General features: G+C 32.4%; 1 protein-coding gene across 6 annotated transcripts in view; it reads left to right on the forward strand.

Annotated features, from left to right (window-relative positions):
• Nucleotides 1-22049, forward strand: part of LOC126879162 (transient-receptor-potential-like protein) — a 175352-nt gene that overhangs the window by 142443 nt on the left and 10860 nt on the right. For all 6 annotated transcript variants that reach the window (XM_050642172.1, XM_050642167.1, XM_050642168.1 and 3 more), the window contains exons 7-15: nucleotides 4649-4883; nucleotides 6572-6724; nucleotides 7008-7263; nucleotides 8844-8977; nucleotides 9138-9261; nucleotides 9373-9568; nucleotides 9622-9789; nucleotides 9843-10068; nucleotides 12856-12991. In XM_050642172.1, coding sequence (XP_050498129.1) covers nucleotides 4649-4883; nucleotides 6572-6724; nucleotides 7008-7263; nucleotides 8844-8977; nucleotides 9138-9261; nucleotides 9373-9568; nucleotides 9622-9789; nucleotides 9843-10068; nucleotides 12856-12991 — 1628 coding nt within the window. The remainder of the gene's footprint in view (nucleotides 1-4648; nucleotides 4884-6571; nucleotides 6725-7007; nucleotides 7264-8843; nucleotides 8978-9137; nucleotides 9262-9372; nucleotides 9569-9621; nucleotides 9790-9842; nucleotides 10069-12855; nucleotides 12992-22049) is intronic.

Genomic DNA, 22049 nt, shown 5'->3' on the forward strand with positions numbered 1-22049 from the left:
GATAGATAGACCACCTATCGACTTTTTGCACTGTATTCCCTGTCTACCCTTATGTCTATGAATACATTTCCATTTAAGAAAAACTGTCACTTTTGACAATAATTCATAATAAATTGCAATCGTAACTTCAAATTTAAACTAATCGATTTATTTTGGCAGCAAATTATTTCTTGCCATGTTACATATTAATTACATTATTATTTCATTTGTAGAAAGTTGAAAAAAAATTACGTTATACAATTTTAGTAATAATTTATTTAGGTACCCTTTTTCAATCAAGCAAAGCATTATTGGGACAGTGCAAGTTCGGCAAAGCGACCTCTATTTCTACGCTCTGTACTTTTATTCGCACTTTTAATTATATTGGCCAATTATATTAGTCCTGGTTGCTGGATAATTGTCAAGACCATAGTCCAAAAAAATAATAAGAAGAAAAAATAAGATGCAGGTTATGTTTAGCAAACGTAAACAATTGTATGTAATAAATAAAATCAGTTATTAAAATGCAGTACTGCAAGCAAAATACAAGTAATTAAATTTACCTTTATATAATAATTGCATATCATATCAATATTGTAGAGCAATATATAATTTTTCTGCGTCAATGACAGAAGGTATGAAATATACGTCAATTTGACAATTTCAATTGACAATATGAATTATTTAAGATAGTTGCAATATTTCTCCGCGACTCGCGCACGGTCGTTTCTCGTTTCCCTTTCTAAGTACTTGCACACCGCGAATAGCACGAAGAATGATATTCAATAGAACTTTCACAATTATCTGGCAACTGAACCTCATTGAATTGATGACCAAGTATTTTACTAACTTTGTAAAATGTTCGAAAATTACTCAAAAATGTTCCGTTGAATGGTTTCACTTTTGATTTGGCGACTTAAAATTTAAACTGTTGACACTCAAAAATAGACACAAAAACACTCCATAGTTAATATAAATTTTAATTTCCAACACACGTGGCAAACAGAAACTCAGAGACCATGTACTTTCAAATATGTACTACTTTGTATAGCACAAAGTGTCACACTGACAAATGCAGCCTTCTAATACATACTTCTAAGCATAATGTGTCATATCTACGTCTATTCTTATAAGCATCGAAGTTTTAGACTCTTCACATTTTTTAATGTCGTTTACAGGGTTAAGATTTGAGTATGGAAAAAAATGTATACAACGTTTTTTGTAGGAAATTTTCCGTACTTTCCGATGCGCCTAATTAGAAAACCGTAAGAGATTGCTTTCACATGTTCTTTGACATTTTTTATTGTCATTTTGAGAATATCTAGAACAAACTCCACCCAAAAAAATAAATGTTTTGCAATATATACATGCATTGATACTTACCTCACTGTTTTTGGAGTGTGCATGTATATATATGCACATGCAAATATGTGAATATAAATAATAAATATACAACTAAAATAGCTTTATCAATATGTGACTAAGTCATTCTGAAAAAATGTATTTTATTTATTTCCTTCGATTTGCCCAAACTTTTTGTCCGACATATAACTTTTTGCGTTACAAAATATAATTTGTAATAAACAAATCAAAATTAGCTTGCTATTTATCACCAACATTTTTGTCTATATCTTACATGTTTAGAATGTCCGACTAGGAAAATTTCCCATTCATTTTGTCCGACAGAACTTCCAATTGCTTTTTTAACCTTTCATTAAACTCTCATGCAAAAATCAGGCTGCTATTCATCACCAACATAGTTCCTGTGATGTGACATGTTCTACGTGTCGGACTCGTTAAAATGCCCAACCTTTTTGTCGGACAAACATTTTTTCATATATTATATAACGTTGGCTATTGAATAAACTTAAAAACAACTTGCTATTTTTCACCATCATAAACTTGTCAGGACGACACGTTTATCATGCTCCACCGTTAAAACTTCCCCTGTTTCAGTGTTCCCGTGCATCAATGTTTGTCCGACTAGATACCGTTAAGCTATTAACAAATTTTCAGCTTGCTATTAATCAACTTTTTTTTCTTACGCGGGATCCAGGTCTATAAATATTATAGATATTTATTAAATACTGTCAAGTTGACAAATAAAACTTTAAGTAAAATTATGGTTACCACAATTACGTTACGACTATTTCTGGTAAATGTACTTATTTGAAAATTAATTAATTCAAAATTCATTCAAATTGTTTGCATATAAAGAATAATTTAGTCGGACATTAAACGTTGAAGGCACCACGGGTATTATAATAATAACGCTTTCGGTCAACTTATATACCTCGGGCCGAAGGCCCTCGGTCTATACACCATTGACCTCAAGCGTTAGTATCCTTATAAGTTATAATACCCTTGGTACCTTAATAACTATAACAGAAGTGTCTTATCAATATATTACCCATAATTATTTTGTTATTTGTAGAGCACTACCATCTTTCTAAGAGACTTATTAATATTCAGCTCAGCGAGGTACTATTTTTCGAGGTATGAAATTCCATAAAAAAGGAATTTTCCTGTTTTATAAAATGATCCATTGTTTATGTAATTTCAGGCCTCGAAAAATTGCACCCCGCTGAGCTGGACATTAATAATATTTTAGAAAGATTGTAGTACTACACTAAGGTTACTCCGATATTTAAATGTCTTTTTCTTCTTCTTCATTCCATGGTTTAGGCGCATTGCCTATTCCACTATTGTTCGTCCGCTATAACTTTTCCCATGCGTCACGATTGTGGTGTGTTTGTGTTTTATTGGCACTGGTTTAAGCAACCAACTGGGCAGTCAATGTGTTTTCAGTTCTCACTTTTACAAAGGATATGCTTAGTATGTTAATTTAAAACTATTAGTGCTACTAAGTTTTTACTCTGTTTTTTTTATTTTTTTTTATTATATTTTTTAATTATATTATTTATTTATTATTTTATTTAGTTTCTTTTTGTTTTTTTTTTCTTTTGTTGTTTATTTATTTTTTTGTATATTTTTTTACTACGCTAAGACCTAAACCCGATTCAACACCTCGACCATTCGTCACGATTCATTTTCAAACAAATTAAGTCAAAACATAAAGTGAAACGTACGCCGATGTGTGTAGTATACAGGTTGTAACAAAAATACAGGTCATACATTAAACCACATATTCTGGGACCAAAAATAGTTCGAATGAACCTAACTTACCTTAGTACAAATATGCACACAAAAAAAGTTACAGCCCTTTGAAGTTACAAAATGAAAATCGATTTTTTCGAATATGTCGAAAACTATTAGAGATTTTTTATTGAAAATGGACATGTGGCATTCTTATGGCAAGAACATCTTAAAGAAAAATTATAGTGAAATTTGTGCACCCCATAAACATTTTATGGGGGTTTTGTTCCCTTAACCCCCCCCCCCCCCCCCAAACTTTTGTGTCCGTTTCAAATAAATTATTATTCTGGTGCCATTAGTTAAATTAAATATTTTTAAAACTTTTTGCTTCTTAGTATTTTTTCGATAAGGCAGTTTTTATCGAGTTGCGGCTTCTGTTTTAATATGTTTACATAAAAATTTTATGAGGGTTTTGTTCCTTTAAACCCCCGAAATGTTTGTATACGTTCCAATTAAACTATTACTGCGGTACCATTAGTTAAACACAGTGTTTTTAAAACTTTTTTGCCTCTTTGTATTTTTTTGATGAAGCATCTTTTATCGAGATGTGGCTTCTTTTTTAATATGGTTCAAAATATACCTAAAAATGTAAATCATAAATAAATTTTCATATTATTACCAAGTCTCCATAATCTTACTTTACCATATACAAATATGTGGTGGATTTGACAAATATTCAAATATCTCGATAAAAACTGACTTTTGGAAAAAGTAATAAGAGACAAAAAAGTTTTTAAAAACTTGTGTTTAACTAATGGCGCTACAATAATAATTAAATTGAAACGTACACAAAAGTTTGGGGGGGTTTAAAGGAAACAAACCCCCATGAAATTTTTATGGGGTGTCCAAATTTCATTATAATTTTTTCTTAAAATAATACTGCCATAACAATACGACATGTCCATTTTTAATAAAAAATCTCTAATAGTTTTCGATATATTGGAAAAAAGCGATTTTCATTTTGTAACTTCAAAGGGCTGTAACTTTTTTTCCGTGCACATTTGTACTAAGGTCAGTTAGGTTCAATCGAACTATTTTTGGTCCCAAAATCCGCGATTAAATTTATGACCTGTATTTTGTTACACCCTGTATAGTACACAGTATACAAAATGTATATACCTACACATCGACGGCGACGTTCGTTTCCCTTTATGTATTGACTTAATTTGTTTGAAAATGAATCGTGACGCATGGGAAAAGTTATAGCGGACGAACAATATCAGTGTTCACTCCAGTTTTTCAAGGAGTGTCCCACACTTCATCCTTCCGATTTTTATTTTGAAGTTTATTTTAATCGATTTTGATTCATTTTATTCATTTTCTAAGCAAAAGCATAAGCATATGTGTTCGCCTGGAAATAGATTTTAATTCTTTCCTAGCTTCCCAGTTTATTTTTTGTTTTCCTGTTTCTTGTTTTGCAAATATGTATATGTACTTATGATAAAATATGTATTGTTGTCCAATTCCATTTTTTAATATCATACATGCAATGAATATATGTGTACCGTTCTAGTTTGTATCGCATCCAAACATTCAACAACTGCTAGCAGCTATTTGGTACGAAGGTGTTCCAGGTTTTAGAAGAAAATCCTCAAAAGAAAAAATAATGATCACTGTAAGGGTAGCAGTGTTATTTCCGTTCTACTGTATGCTGTATATGATTGCTCCAGAAACACATACAGGAAAACTGATGAGGAAACCGTTCATGAAGTTCTTGATACATGCATCGTCGTATTTGTTTTTTCTATGTAAGTTATTTAGCAGTAAATCTATATTTTTCTATTCTCATACTATATATCAATTATGATGTCACTACCTGTATCATAATGAACTTCATTATGATACAGATTTTTAATAAGAATAAGATACATATTTTTAACCAATAGAATCGCGATATGGCATTCGCGATAAAGGTGGTACACGCGCAGTAATCAATGGCGAGTCAAATACATACGCTTTGACAGTTCTCAATATGTAAACAAACCCTCAAACTGACAAACTACTGAATTTATTTGTGTTACAAAATTAATAAATTTGAATGCATTTTTTGTTGTGAATGATCATAGAAAAAATAGTGTATACAACTTGCATTTAATTATCATTATGAAGCTCGTACTCTATACGAAACTCGCCGCATACGGCTCATTTCGTAACCCTCATACTCGCTTCATAATGACCATCATTAAATGCTCGTTGCATAATATACTATTATATTACTTATGAACAGCTAAAATCTATAATGTCTGATTTTATTCTTTAGACTTTAGACGACTATACGGCTTGTTTGAATATTTGCATACAAAACGTGCTGACACAGAAATTTACTTAACTAACGGTATATTTTTCGTTAGAGCCTTTTAAGGGATTAGTTTTTATATTAGCAGATAAAAGCTAACGCAAGTTAGTCAAAACATGTCGTAAAAATTATAGAGAAGATTCTCAATACAGTCATAAAACGATAAAGCTCAGCATATTTGGGTAAATATTTGGGTGTACAGTCAACAAAATGATTTCTTGAGAAAAAATTTACAAAAATTGAAGTTAAAATCCACGAAGAAAATAAACTTCCTGTAGCTGGCTGTATACCATAAATCACAAAAAATACCAGGTTTTTTGTAAAAGGTATATTTTAAAATACCCTAAATAAGAGTCACAATAGTACAAAACGTTTTCGGATTAAGAAATCCATCATCAGTGTTCTAAAAACCAAAAAATAGCATGCCTGAGCCACCAAAATGTGTTGGGTAAAAACCCTTTAAATGTGAACGGTTATGTTACGTTACATATTTATATACATTTAATCATTATATAAATATGTAACGTAACATAACCGTTCATTATACCGTAATACATTCAATCATTATATAAATATGTAACGTAACATAACCGTTCACATTTAAAGGGTTTTTACCCAACACATTTTGGTGGCTCAGGCATGCTATTTTTTGGCTTTTAGAACACTGATGATGGATTTCTTAATCCCAAAACGTTTTGTACTATTGTGGCTCTTATTTAGGGTATTTTAAAATATATACCTTTTACAACAAATCTAGTATTTTTTTAATTGAAGCCATATACTGGGTGTTTTTGATCAAATTTAATAAAATAAACAAAAATTGGACAAGATAATATAACGTACCGGATTTTTGACAAGTTACACTGTTTTCTAGATACCTAATACTTCTCTTGCTTTAATGATGCAACCCATTCACAACCACTTTCATTTTATCAATGCTGATTCAACTAAAAAAACTAATTGAAAACACTCTCCAATAAACGAAATAAATGCACAGTTGAGTCTATCATATCGTATCTATCGTATTTAACATCTGATTCTCTATCAAAAATCTGATTATTTGTAAAAACTTGGTTGTATTGAGTATTTTTGGTTTTCGTGTTTAAGTTTTTTTTATATCGTACTTATTTTTTTTTTCAGTGCTACTTATTTTGGTGTCACTAAGAGCTGATGACTTGGTCTTAGAACATTTTGGATCAGATTCTATGAAAGCATATGTGATAGAGAAGTATGAAAAACAAAGAGGGAATCCTCCCACCATACTGGAATATGCTGTTCTTCTATACGTCATAGGTAATTTTTACTGACAACTGTATAACACTTTTATTCAGTTGATTCAATATTTTTAAGTGAATCCATTTGATATTATAAAATTTTAACAAATCATTAAGATACCTACAGGAAAATTTTAGCAAGAATATTTTTCTTTATATTTTTATAGAGAATTTTTTCTTGAAATTTTTCTAGTTTCTAGAGGTCTTTAGAATATTCTAGAAATTGTTTAAAAACTGACATAACATTGCAATACGATTTAAAATGTTTGAAACATTGTATTAACATTCCAATACATCTTCAGGTTTCATTTTCGAAGAGACTCAGGAAATATTCGTTGAAGGGATAAAGTCGTACCTAAGAAACTTATGGAACTTCATTGATTTCACTAGAAACGTATTATATACAGCAGTATTCTTGCTGCGTGTGGCTTCGTACTTTCAGCAGGCGGCTGAGATTAAAAACGATCCGTCCACGGCGTACATCAGAAGAGAAGAATGGTATGCCTTTGATCCGCAGCTCATTGCTGAGGGTTTGTTTGCGGCTGCAAATATCTTTAGGTAAGTACCTATGGGATTGGTTGATTGTCTGATAACCCATTCTTTAGACGAAGTACTTGAAGTTTAAAATAATTTGTTACTTATTTACTTTATCAGTCCGGACATGTCAATTATACAATTTCGGCCCAGTGTCGGGCTACGTCGGCGTCAGTTCCATCTTTGTTAGCGAGCCACAAATCTTCGAAGCTACACCGAGGAAGACAGTTTCTGCATGTAAGAAGATGTTCCATATTCTGTATTTCTCCACAGTCACAGTCCACATTATTTTCGTCTATTTTCCCTCATTTTACCATATTTGCATACATGCACCCCATTTACTTCTTGTTAGCTTTCAGAGTATGCTGTTCCTACTTGTTACTAATGTCTGTAAGTGAGGGACCGGTCCAGAATTACTCCCAGATAATATACATAGGTTGGTCTGTGTGTTCTAATGTATTACCATTCCACGCAATTTGGAGTTTTCGCTTGGCTTCCTTTGCGCGAAGATGGAAGGCATAGACTAAGGTTTTAGAGGGATTGGATCTCAGGGCTGAATAACAGTTTCACAAATGTCACAATAGAGAGATAGAAAGATGTTTGTAGTAAAACGTACAGAATTAATTATGTACCTTAGCTATGCAACACTTGCTGGTTTAGTTTTATAAAGATAAATTATACTTTTCAAGTACCCCCAGTAACAATAATCTATAGGATTCAAATTGGACGAGCAAGGAGGCCATTCAATACTACCTAACCTACCAATCCATTGTCCGGGAAATGTCTGATCTTGCAACAACTGGATTTTGTAGGGTCTAAATGAATTCTTTTGTAAGACAAGCAAGAATGAAGAATGAATTACAGCATGTATTTGTGTAGTTCTGCGTGAGGATGTATGTGTCATCTTTAGTTATTAATACAATTTATTTTAAAAAACTTTGTAATAAACGCCAAGCTATTGTTAGTTTGATGAATTAATGTCAAAATAACAGCATTCTATATTTGAAGTTTTATTTATCTAAGACCTTCGTGACTAAATACAATACCTAAAGTGTTACATATGATTGAACTAGAATAGAATAGAAATATGCTTTATTGTCATGAAAAATTTAACAATTTTATAGACAAAGCTTACAAGAATCATAAATAAGAACAATAACAAATAACAAATACAATTTACTAAAATGATATAAATCGTCTACATAAATAAAAATAATGAAGATAAACAAAAAAAAACAGTAACAATCTATTGCAAAATTTAAAAAAAAAATGCAAATTGCATAATCTACCTTAAGAACTTGTATTGAAGTGAGGATTCCATGAATAATACAATATACAGAGTGCTGCATTTAAGAAACCAAAGTGACTAATGCTATCAAAAAAATAGTAAATGTGGCAACATTGCAACCATCAAATTTGAAATCTTCATATGGCAGAATAAGCGTATCCCGGTTTTTGTACAATTCAGACTGTCCATTTAAGAGATAATTAGTTGGTTCCATACTTTTGGTCCAGTCTTTATAATATACGTCCATTTTATTTCTCGAAATTATTAAAATAGTTAAACTTTTAGAATTAGAACTTAATATTCTCTTTTATTTTAGTGCCTTAAAACTAGTCCATCTCTTCTCTATCAATCCGCACTTGGGACCATTGCAGATATCTTTAGGCCGAATGGTTATCGACATCGTCAAATTTTTCTTTATATACTCATTAGTTTTGTTCGCCTTTGCATGTGGTAAGTAAAAATGTCCTAAATAATCCACAATTTTCAATAATTTGTAAATATACATAGTAGAAAATATTATGTGTTATTCATCAAACATATTATAAACTATAGAAATAAATAGTATAGACCACATCACCTTGTAGTGATTTAAGCTTTTTAAATATTTTAGGCCTTAATCAACTATTATGGTACTTCTCTGACTTAGAAAAAAAGAAGTGCTATCACCTACCAAATGGTGAACCAGATTTTGATGGAGCTGCAGATGCATGTATGAAGTGGAGGCGATTTGCAAAGTTAGTACTGACTTAAAAAGAGCAACCATAGTTTTTAAATACACCAACAAGTATTAAAATACGTCTTTCACTTTTTGTTATTTGATTTGACTAAATTGTCTTCCATTTCAGTGTCTTTGAGTCGTCGCAGTCACTGTTTTGGGCTAGTTTTGGAATGGTTGATCTTTCCAGCTTTGAACTGACAGGAATTAAAACGTATACCAGATTCTGGGGTCTTCTAATGTTTGGTTCATACAGTGTAATCAATGTAATCGTACTATTGAATCTTCTGATAGCTATGATGTCAAATTCGTACGCTATGATAGATGTATGTAATCATTTATTATTTTAGTTTTGGTTTTAATTCATAAAAATTTTTAGGAACACTCTGATACCGAGTGGAAATTTGCCAGAACGAAGCTCTGGATGAGTTATTTCGAAGAAACTGGAACACTGCCCCCACCTTTTAACATTTTCCCCAAACCAAAGATGTTGTTCAAACTTTTAGGATTAAGGAAGAAGGACAAAATGAGAAGAATGTCGACTAAGGTATCTGTCATTTGATCTCAGTAAATATCAAAATAATTTTTTGGTTATTTAAGAGGAGAAATCGAGAAGAGAAAGAAAGGGACTACCGATATACAGCAGTTATGAGAGCTCTTGTGTGGAGATACGTGTCTGCCATGCACAGAAAATGTGATGAGGCAATGGTTACCGAGGACGATGTTAATGAACTGAAAAGTGATATTTCTTCCTTTAGATATGAAATCCTAGAGGTTCTTGGAAAGAATGGAATGGATATTTCATCCGCAGAAAGGAAAGAAAAAGGTAAGTATACAGATTATTGTAATATACGAATCTAATATCTAAGTTTTTTCAAGATCAATGAATAACATTGATTACATTGTCTCACAACATTGTTTAACAAAATCTTAGACAGAGCTGAGATACCACAAGATTGGCACACCAGTATCACAATACCGATTTTTAAGAAAGGACAAATATCATGCCCGGACAACTACAGAGGAATAACTCTCCTAAATATGACAATGAAGTTATTCACAGGCATACTCACCGATAAATTGGAATCACATATAAAGAACAGAGAAGAACAGCAAGGATTCAGAAAAGACAGATCGACGACGGACGCAATACTTGTCATGAAACAAGTGAAAGAGAAGTCGATAGAATATAACAAACCTGCATATATTTGCTTCGTAGACCTAACGAAAGAGTCAGACTTAGCGATATAATAAATAAAATTAAGCAAAATAGGATACCGGCAAACATTGTTGAAGTCATAAAACAAATGAACAATAACAACACGACAAAAATTAAAACAAACGACACCACTACGGCCAACATACCAACACCAAGAGGAATCAGGCAGGGAGACAGCCTCAGTCCATTTCTATTCAATATGCTAATGGATGAAATAATAGAAGATGTGGAAGCGCAACAACTAGGATACAGACTCGGCCACAGTAGAATCAGTATAGTGTGCTTTGCAGATGATGCAGAACTGATTGCAGAGGACGACGATGACCTACAAAGACAACTTTATCGATTCTATCAAGCATATCGACGACTCAACATGAACATATCCACGCAGAAAACAAAATGCATTACCATTGCGAAAGACCCAATTAAATGCAAGCTCGTGGTAGAGGGGAAACCCATAGAACAGCTAAACCAGTTCAAATATATAGGTGTAAAGTTATCAAGTTATCATGACCCAGCCAGAGATCTAAGAGGACAAATTAACATGGCCGCTTTTTGTGAGGATGTTTGAGAGATGTGGTCTGGAATAACACATATATGAGAATAGACAGTAAAGTTAGAATTTATAAAACTTGCATCAGACCTGTTATGGCCTATGGCATTGAATTAAGAGAAGACACCAATAAAACCAAAAGCAGGCTACGAACAGCCAAAATGAAGACACTAAGAGCAATAGCAGGGAAGACAAGAAGAGATAAAATACGAAACAACATCATCAGGGAACAATGTGGCGTGCAAGATGTAGTCAAATGGGACAGGCAAAGACGAAGAGAATGGTTCAGTCTTGTAAAAAGAATGGAGGAGCACATACTACCAAGAATTGCGCTAGACGGAAAACCAGCAGGCAAGCGTCCACCGGGGAGACCACCAAAAAGATGGAGAGATAGCTGGCAGTCTACCTCTCAAGAAATACTTCAACGTCGGAATTAACAGATCGACAGATCTACAACAAGTATAAGAAGAAGAAGAATGAATAACATATTATGAGCGTATGTTTTCCTTTATTCCTTTTCAATCAGTTGTGTTATAATGAAAATTGAATCTGTTGTTATTCTGCTTTTACATATTATATATTTTCTTTATGTATACGTCTGTAAATTACCCCCTTCCATATTTGTTGGCTCCCATAACTTATATTTGTGGCTTGCAGTATCACCATTAACTGCACCCTTAACATTCACATATATCTCCTTTCGCAGTCATAAAGAGCCTATTTAAGAATGATCTTGTCTCTCTGTAGTAAGATCTAGGATGCTTTCAATTTCCATTCAACATTTCTTTTATCATCAGAATTGGCTCTACAATACACTGTCGATCTTGGCCTGCTCGCAGAGAAGTTACCACTCCCGTCGATTTCTAGGAACTTCCCTCCATCTTCTGACCATTATAATCTTAAAGTTTTTTTCCACATCATAATTCCATATTTTACGTCCTCAAGTCGTCTTTAACTTCCTCTGTCCTCTGGGTTTGAGAATATCAATATCTTCGTGTACTCCTTATCTGACATCCTAGCAATGTATTCAGCCCATATCAGTCTCTGCAGCCTAACTTCAGAATATCTGGATCTGTGTATAGCTGCTGTAATTCAAAGTTAGGTCTATCTTCGACGTCATAGACCATTTTCATTTACGGCCTCAAAATTATTTCGAAGTATTTTCCTTTCAAAGATGCCAAGTAGTCTCTTGTAGTTTTGGGACAAAGTCCATGTGTCAGCCCCATATATCAAAACTAAGTTAAACTGTTAAGTCAAACAAAAAATGTTAAGCTTTAATGCACCATCTAGGTTTCTATGTAACATTTCTTTATTAACTACAAATCACTCTGATATTCAACCAATTCTATCCTAGTGTTACTTTTCCCTATCAAAGTTGTTATCCTTTACCTAGTTATTTCACCTTTTGTCCTTTACATTTCGTCTTAGTAGAGGAGGTTATATTATTCCATCTCACTGGACGACAGTATACATTACGACAAGCCATAATTTTAATATAATTTTATTTTTATTATGTTTAAGTTTCTTTATTATTATGGCGCAATCATATTGAATACCTTTTGTATTAGCATCATGCTCCCCTGCACTATTTAGCCAATACACTCTCAATGCAATCAAAACACAGAACTATCTCCTTGCATTTTTCTGTACTTAGTTCCAGGATCCATGCTCTACCTACACAGTCCCCTGTATCCAGTTAATATATCAAAACTTACCAAATGCGTAAGATATTTAAGATGTTTCGAAATTTTGGCAAAATATTCCTCTGGTCCATACTTGCTACATAAAGAATTGCCTATTGTGTTGAAATACATAGGTACTTATTTTTTTGTATTTTTTAGCAATATTGGGTAAAAAGATGAAAGTTTGGGAAAGGCGACTAATGAAAGACTTCAAAGTAGCTCCAATATCTCAAGAAGAAGATGAAGATTTAGAGTTATTTGCGCCTCCTCCAGAAAATGAAAACTCCTTGGCTAGGTAAGATCAGTTAGTTGTATCTATACATATAATACTAATATCTACAGTAGTGTGGTCGGCTGACGAAAGCAGACATGACTAAAGAACCAAAAAGAAGAAACCGAAGTTAATAACAAATAGATCAACATAACATGGGAAGAATGTTATGAAAAAATATTATATATTAGGTATATACAAGAGTATACTCTTGGAACTACGGTATACAAAGAAGGTAACACGGCCAGCGCTAGTCTTCATCCGCCTATTATTACCCCTGGTTTTACCCAAGGTACTCATTTTATTCGGGCTGAGTCGACCTGCACCTCGATTTTTGACCCTTCGCTTGGTTATCGATCATTCGCTATCTGTATACTAAACAGATACGAAGCGAATACGTTCGATAACGAAGCGAAGAGTCAAACATCGAGCACCTGGGGCCTGTAGATATTTAAAAATATCTAGTTGTTGAGGCCAGCGCTGAAGATCGATCCCTGGTCTTCTGCGTAAAAGTCAGACATTCTACCGCCTAAGATATCTGACTTTCCAAAAAGGTATCTAATAATAAATAAAATCATACCAATGATCAAAATATGTAGGCCACAAACGATAAGATAGATGTGTGTGTGTGTGTGTGTGGTTGAAAAAAAATGACTGCGGATTACTGGATCCATTCGCCTAACCGATTTTTATATTTTGAGCTCATGAATTGCTGCACTTTATAATCTCTTTTTCATTTTTTTTTATTGTGGTTAACAAAAGTGTTTGGTTTTATATATTATATTTTTTCTTATGTATATATTTTTTCTTAATCAATTGGCGCCAAAAGTATCCACAATTCAACCTTGCGGATGGAAAACTTCTACCTATTGATATAATTACATTTTTTTTAATTCTATTTTTTTATCCTTTTTTTTTCAATTTTTTTTTTTAATTTTTTTATTTTTTTTATTTTTCTATTTTTTTATTATTTTTTTTTATTTTTTTTCCTATTTTTTTTTCTTTTTTTTATTCTATTTTTTTATTATTTTTTTTTCCAAATATATACATATAATTTACAATTTTAAACCTATATTACAAATGTGTTTATACAGTGTTTTATATACTTTTATATCTTTAGATATAAGTAATTGGGCAAGATTGTATGGATTTTTAATACATTTGAATTTATTCAATTCATAATTTAAATGTTGTACCTTATCCTGTATGGTGTTACAATTTAAGATCATATGTTCCGTTGTTCCTATTTCACCGCAATCACATAAGGGATCTTGCCTTAGTTTAATTTTAAAAAGATGTGATGGAACCAAAGTGTGATTAAATCTTAATCTACAAATCGTTTTGACGAATGCTTTTTCGAAAATGCCCTCTTTGAACCAAGTAGAAGAAGGAATAGAACTTTGTAAGTTTTTATAAAATTTTCCCTTGTGACTTTCACTATACCAACTTTCCCATTCCTGCTTCACTTGGTTTTTTGAAAATATATTTAAATCTGATGGGGTACATTTATAATTACTAATGTAATTTACATTTAGGGCCCCTTTTGCTAAGTTGTCGACTATTTCATTATGTTTCAAACCTCAGTGCGCTTTAATCCATGCTAGTTTTATGCTTTTTCCACTGTTCGTTAATTCCATAGTTTTTTTGGCTATATTTAGTTCAATATAATTTAAATTGGTTTTATTTGGAGTTTATTTAATTTTTCTAGGGCGCTTCTGCTGTCAGAAAAAATAATGAAATTTTCTTGATGGCAGTTAGTTTCTATATATAATAATGCCTCAAAAATAGCTGTCAATTCTGCGGAGTATATTGAGAAATGTTCATTTAATCTTTTTGTTACTTTATATTCGATATTTGGATCCCAAACTGCACACGCTACTCTATTATCTTTTTTTGAGGCATCAGTATATAACTGATAACTGTTAAGTACTTGATCATTAACATCTGATACAAATAATTGGTTTGGAATGAGTTGAGGAAATTAAGAATAATCCCTAAAGAAAATTGGTTCAATGTTAATAATATCTTTTGAATTTAGTTCAAAATATGGTAATATATCGGTAGTATGTACTAATTCTTTAATACTCAAATATTGGTTGTAAGCTTCTACTATTAATAAAGATTTTTTACTTTTCCAGTATGTACTGGTAAGATCTGATATAAAAAGTTGATGTATTTTTTTTATTAAATTACTGTTTCTAGAAACAATTTTCCATAGAAATTTTTCGGTTAAGTATTTTCTTCTTAACTCCAGAGGTGGTTCGCAGCATTCAATCATTAAATTAGAATTTGGTGTACTCATCATGGCTCCAATGCATTTTTTTAAACTTTTAGTTACTATACAGTCGAGTTTGTGAAGGTGGCATTTCGCAGCTTGTGAATAGAATATAGAACCGTAGTCTAATATGGATCTAATGTATGATTTATATAACAGAAGAGCAATGTTAGGGTCTGCTCCCCAGTTACAACCATTTACTGCTCTTAATACGTTTACGCCCTTTTCTGTTTTTGTTACTATGTGTTCTATATGTTCTTTCCATAGCAACTTCCTATCTAAAATAATTCCAAGATGTTTAATCGATGGTTGAACTTGAAAAGTAATATCTTTGATTGTTACTGAATTCGGTATCTGCCGTTTTCTGGAGAAAATAACTAGCCTTGTCTTTTGACTAGAAATATTTAGACCTATGTAATTGCACCAGCTTTTTAATTCACTATACGCTTTCTCTACCATATTGCTTCCGAAGGGGATTTCGCATTCGTCTTTGTAAATTATGATATCATCTGCGTATTCTAATATTTTGACATAGGTAATTTTGAACTTTGCTTTCGATTTCGGCTGTGTATATCAAATATAGTGTGGGACTTAAAATACTGCCTTGTGGAATACCGATGTTAACTTTTCTTTCACCTATTATTTTATTTCCTATTCTTAATGAAATTGTTCTGTTACTGTATAATTTTATAATTCGTTTAGCAAAATCAATATTAAGACCGATATTTTTCATCTGATTAAATAAAATTTTTAGGTTTACATTGTCATAGGCACTTTCTATGTCTACAAAGAGGCCAACTACTGATTTAGAATTTGAAAAGGAGGTGTTGATATCTGTTACTAAGTGTCCTATATTTTCCATTGTGGAGTGTCCCCTGCGAAAGCCAAACTGATACTGTGGGAGCTTCTTATTAATTTCTAACCAAGATTCTAATCTTCTTTTTATCATGCGTTCCAAAGTTTTTAAAACACATGATGCTAGTGAGATTCCTCTGTATGAATCTGATAAATGGGGTTCTTTATTTGGTTTCTGGATTGGAACCACTACGTACCTCTTCCAACTGCTTGGGTAATCTTGAGTTTCCCAAATTGAGTTAAGGATATCTAGCAAAATGTATTTACATTTTTTGGGCAAGTTAGACAGCATATTATAGTATATACCGTCTAACCCGGGAGCAGAATTTTTACGGGAACTTAGATTATCCTCCAATTCCATTATGGTGAATTGCTTTAACAAAGTGTCTTCTTTGTGATTTTTTTGTCTCTCATCGTTTAATCTCCATATATGTTCTAAATCCTCCTCAGCCCAAGCTGGCGCTATTCTATCTAGGAAGACTTCGTTCCAGTCGCCTTCAGTTATCTTGCTAACAGGTTCTTTATAGGTATTTTTCAACTTTTTAAGATAACTCCATATTAAGGTTAACGGAGTGTTTCTATTCAGTTTTTTAGCACAAAAATCGTTAAACGAAGCTCTTTTACTTTGTTTTATAATTTTTTTTGTCTGTGCTTCTATCTTACTTAATTCTATAAAATTTGTTATGTTTGTATTTCTTTTTAAACGTAAAAGAGCTTCGTTTCTCAAGTTAATCATATTTGTACACTCTTGGTTCCACCAATGTTTATTAAACTTAGCGTTGGTTATTGTTTTCTTTAATGGTATAGCGAAATCCGCTGCATTAAGTATATATTCAATAAATTGATCATAAGAAATTTTATCATTTTTTATTGTGTTTTTTTCTACTATATGAGAAAACAACATCCAATCTGCTTTATTAAAATTATATTTTTGACTATTTGTTACATTTTTATCTACACTTATGTTATTAAATATATCAATTATAATAGGTAAATGGTCAGACCCTAAGGAGACTTGTTCAACTCTCCAATTACAAAGTGTAGCAATTCCATTAGAGCAAAGTGTTATATCTACTGCTGATTTATGAACTTGCTGTGGAGTAGAAATCAAAGTTTCCTCTCCAGTATTAAGAATTACTAAATTGGTATTTTCTATTGCCGCGAGTAAATTATTACCAGCTACGTCAGTCCTTCCGCAACCCCACACACTATGGTGGCAATTAAAATCACCTGCCACAATAAAAGGTTTTTCTAGTTTTTCAAAAAATTTAGTCCAGTCCCTCTCACCTATTTTTAAATTTGGTTTAGCATATATAGAATATATATTAATTTGAGTATTTTTATCTAATAATATTTTAATAGACACACACATTAAGTCATTTATTCTGAAAAAAGGTTTAGTTTTACTGAATGCATATGATTTTTTTAGTAATATGGCAGAGCCAGCAAATCCATCCTCTCTATCATGTCTAAAAATATTAAAATTACTAATAGAAAATTTATATTCTTTTTTTAACCAAGTTTTGCATAAAATAGCTAAGGAAATATTTTTGTCTAACAGAAATTTTTCTATGCTTCCCTTATTATGAACTATAGATCTAGTATTATATTGTAAAACTAAGAAAACTGCGATATAAGACTCTGGTTTACATCTATTTTAAGTGACTCTAACAATTTTTGATCTGGTGAAACTTGAAAGTATTTTTGTAAAATATTCTTAATCATGTGTAACATGAAGTCCTTCATTTCTTGATTTATATTTTGTGTCTCTTCGGCCTGGCATCTATAATTTGGTATGCTTGTATATTGTTCAAATTCCACTGAAGCTGATGATCTTGGAATTTCAATAATTTTTTTATGTTCTTCTGAATAACCTGATCTATTGTTATTGTTTTCAATACGCCTTTTTTTATTTATGACCGCTGTATAATATGGACTGTCTCGTTTATTTTTGGCTACGGTTGCGTAGCTGTTTTCGTATTTATCTTTAGCTTCTGTGTATGAAATGTTTTCAGTTACCATCATTTTCTTAACCGATTTTTGTTTTGAAAATTCATTACAGTTTTTTCTATCCTTTGCTGCATGATTTTCACCACATAAAACACATTTTGGTTCCTCCTTTTGGTCACACTCATCGGCTTCATGTTCACCCCCACAAAATACGCATCTCACCCTTCCTCTACACTGGCCAGCAACGTGGTTGTACCGTAGGCATTTATTGCATTGAACGACCCTTGGAATATAGATTTCTACATCATAAATAAGTTTTTCTATAATTACTTGTGATGGTATCATTTGTCCTTTAAATGTAACAATAATTGTCGGTGTAATGATTTCTTGTTCACCATTTTTTCTTTTCATTCGTTTTACATATAAAACTTCAAAATTATTTCCAAATTTAGGTTTAATGATCTGGCCTAATTCCGATTCTGATAATTCAATATCAACTTGTTTAATGACTCCTTTTTTTTTGGGTAAAAAATGTGGGTACATACGCCTCGTATCCTTTTTCTTTCAACTTTTCTGGCCTTATTAATAAATTAGCGCTACTGTAAGAATTTAATTCAACTTTGATTTTGTTAATACCTACCACATCCATTCTTAGAATATTATTTTTAATTTCTGGGACCGCTCCCATAATCACCCTCGCAGATCCAATACGGTGAAGCCTCCCGATGTGGCCGTGGTTATTCTGAACGAATACATAATATGGACCGGCATCCGCGGCAGAATAAAAATTTATTGGCCTTTCAGATATATTAGTATTAGGTGTACTTACCTCTATTTTGCTATTATTAGATTTGTTATTATTTTGTATTTCAACCTGATTATTTTCCTCTCTTTTTCTCTTGTTCCTGTTACCTTCCTCGTCCGTCATCATCATTTCCGTGTTGTTCTCTTCTACATCTTGTTTTCCTCTATCTGGTGGGACCGTTTTTTCACTTTTAGTCATATTCACAACACCAAATACCAAACGTTTTTGTAACTAACCGTAACCAGTTCTCTCGAACACAAAATCCAACCGTATTGCTTGAATTATCGTACTCGACTCCCGATAAGATAGATAATTACAAAAGAAGTGGATATAATATCTTTACAATATGGAAAACCTGTAGCGAAGCAGAAGAAAAAAATAGAAATTTCTTTCGTCGTCTTATAAATTGTAAAAGTCGCAGATTAAGAATGTACCAGAAATAATTTCCAACAAGAAAATTTTCATATTTAAATAATCATTTACCATTTCGATTTTTCTTATAATGATGGATTCTACACCTGAGACTTTCCAGTTCATTTAAAAGATGTCGCCGAATTGCGTCCCAATGTGGCTTTCAAATGATCTTTGAAATTTACCTTAAATAGATGGGCTGGCTCGTTTTCGCCTCAGAGGTGTGAACCTCTTCTGAGGAAACCTGTAAGGCAGAAACAGCTGTCCAGAAATTGTGCATCCCTCTGAATCGAAAGCAACCAAAACCGTATTTTACTTTTCTATCTTTATTTAGATTTGAGTACTATTAGGAAGTTTCTTTCTGTCCTTTTCCTAGACGAATGAAAATGGAATGTGACTGCATATAGTGGAGTCCTTTTTGTTTTCTATATTCGTCGTCTGCTGTATTATAAATTGTAAAAGTCGCAGATTAAGGATGTACCAGAAAGAATTTCCAACAAGAAAAGTTTCACATTTAAATAATTATTTACCATTTCAATTTTTATTATAATGGTGGATTCTGTATCTGAGACTTTTCAGTTCATTTAAAAGATGTCGCTAAATTGCGTCCCAATGTGGATTTCAAATGATCTTTGAAATTTCACTTAAATAGATGGGCTGGCTCGTTTTCGCTTCAGAGGTGTGCACGCTAGCTCTGGTGAGGAAGCCTGTAAGGCAGAAACAGCTGTCCAGCGATTGTGCATCCCTCTGAATCGAAAGCAAGCAAAAACCGTCCTTTACTTTTCACCATTTTACAACCATCTTTACTCAGATTTGAGTACTAGGAAGTTTCTTTCTGTCCTTTTCCTAGACCAGTGGTCGGTAAAGTGCGGCTCCGGAGCCGCATGTGGCTCTTTGGGTCCTTAGGTGCGGCTCTGGCACAAATATTCACGGAAAGTGCAATAATATTATTTTCCTTTAAAAAAATTGGTAGGAAAAACATTGCATCTTATTCTGATAAATTAGCTTTTATCAAACTTACAAACTTTAGCATTTGTCAAAGATCCTCTTAATGCTACAACAACCGAGTTGAAATTTTCTACTTTTGAAATTGGCATTAATGGCTTTGAAATACAATATCTGGATTTAAGAATCAAGGAGGTATGGCGCTCTAAATGCGAACGTCTTTGTGTTGAATTAGAAATATTGGAGAAGAAAAAATATTCACAACACAAGAAGTAGTCTGCTTTGAATGACCTGGAGAAGGAAGACATAATCATTTTCATCGCTTGAAATAATATTCCTGATTCTTATGATCAGCTAAAAAAGCTCACGTTTCCTGTTCTTTTCCTATTCGGTTCTACACATCAACATTAAAAAAAATTGGATATTGCGCCAAAAATTTTGTAAAAAATACAGTGTTGTAGGAAATAAACCCCTACAAAACGAAAGAAAATATAAGTTTCTACGATGGTTAGAAACGAAGGTATCACCAAAAAAACAAAAAACACATTTTAATTTTTTGGGGGGTTATGGATGGGACTAGGCCTTTAAACATTTTTTGGTCCAATAATTTTTGATGTAGAACATTCTTTTATTTTTGGAATATCGCTGGGAGCATTTTTCACTATCTTAACCGACTGACTAGACCCTTTACTTTTATTTAGAATAATAAAAGTTTGCTGAACAAGAAGATTTGGCTCCCATTTTTTTTAAATTGTTGTAATTTTCATATTTGGCTCTTTGGCTAAAAGTTTGCCAACCACTGCCCTAGAAGAATGAAAACGGAATGTGACTGCATATAGTGGAGTCCTGCTTGTTTTCTATATTCGTCGTCTGCGGTCTTATAAATTGTAAAAGTCGCAGATTAAGGATGTACCAGAAAAAATTTCCAAGAGAAGTTTCAAATTTAAAAAAGATAAAGTCAGTTTTTGTTTTTATTCGCTACATTTCAGATTTATAACTATTTGTATAACAAGAGAGGAAAGTGCTACTTTTCCTCCCGAGAATGAAGTTTACTGCCCGACGCGTAGCGGAGGGCAGTAATCATTCAAGGGAGGAAAAGGCACTTTACTCCCATGTTATACATATGGTTTTTCCACCTTCCTCAAATAACAAGTCATTTTATCATTTTTACTTAATTTATTTATGTAACTAACCAACAAAATTTATTAGAACTAAAACTAACAAGTAGGTACAATATACCTGTCAGCTGTCAAATATAAGTCAAATTATTAATGTAAACATTGTTAAATAAAAATAACAATTTACTGTTTTTTACCATTCTGCAAAATACAGGATGTTTTATAAATAAACTTTAAAATGTATCGATACTTACGTAATAGAAAATAGATATTGTACAGGGCGTCAATAAGATATATTTCATGAATGAAATACCATGACGTCACTTTTACTTTTCCTCCCTAGGGAGGAAAAGTACAACTTTGCTCCCTACCAGGTCCGGAAAAGTATACTTTCGGTAGAGGTAGGTGGAAAAATAATTATTTACCATTTCAACTTTTATTATAATGGTGGATTCTGTATCTAAGACTTTTCAGTTCATTTAAAAGATGTGGCTGAATTGCGTCCCAATGTGGATTTCAAATGATCTTTGAAATTTCACTTAAATAGATGGGCTGGCTCGTTTTCGCTTCAGAGGTGTGCACACTAGCGCTGTTGAGGAAGCCTGCAATGACAGAAACAGCTGTCCAGCGATTGTGCATCCCTATGAATCGAAAGCAAACAAAAACCGTCTTTTACTTTTCTATTTTTACTCAGATTTGAGTACTAGGAAGTTTCTTTCTGTC

The sequence above is a fragment of the Diabrotica virgifera genome, chromosome 1 (genome assembly GCF_917563875.1).
Source record: "Diabrotica virgifera virgifera chromosome 1, PGI_DIABVI_V3a".
Taxonomy (NCBI): Eukaryota; Metazoa; Arthropoda; class Insecta; order Coleoptera; family Chrysomelidae; genus Diabrotica; species Diabrotica virgifera.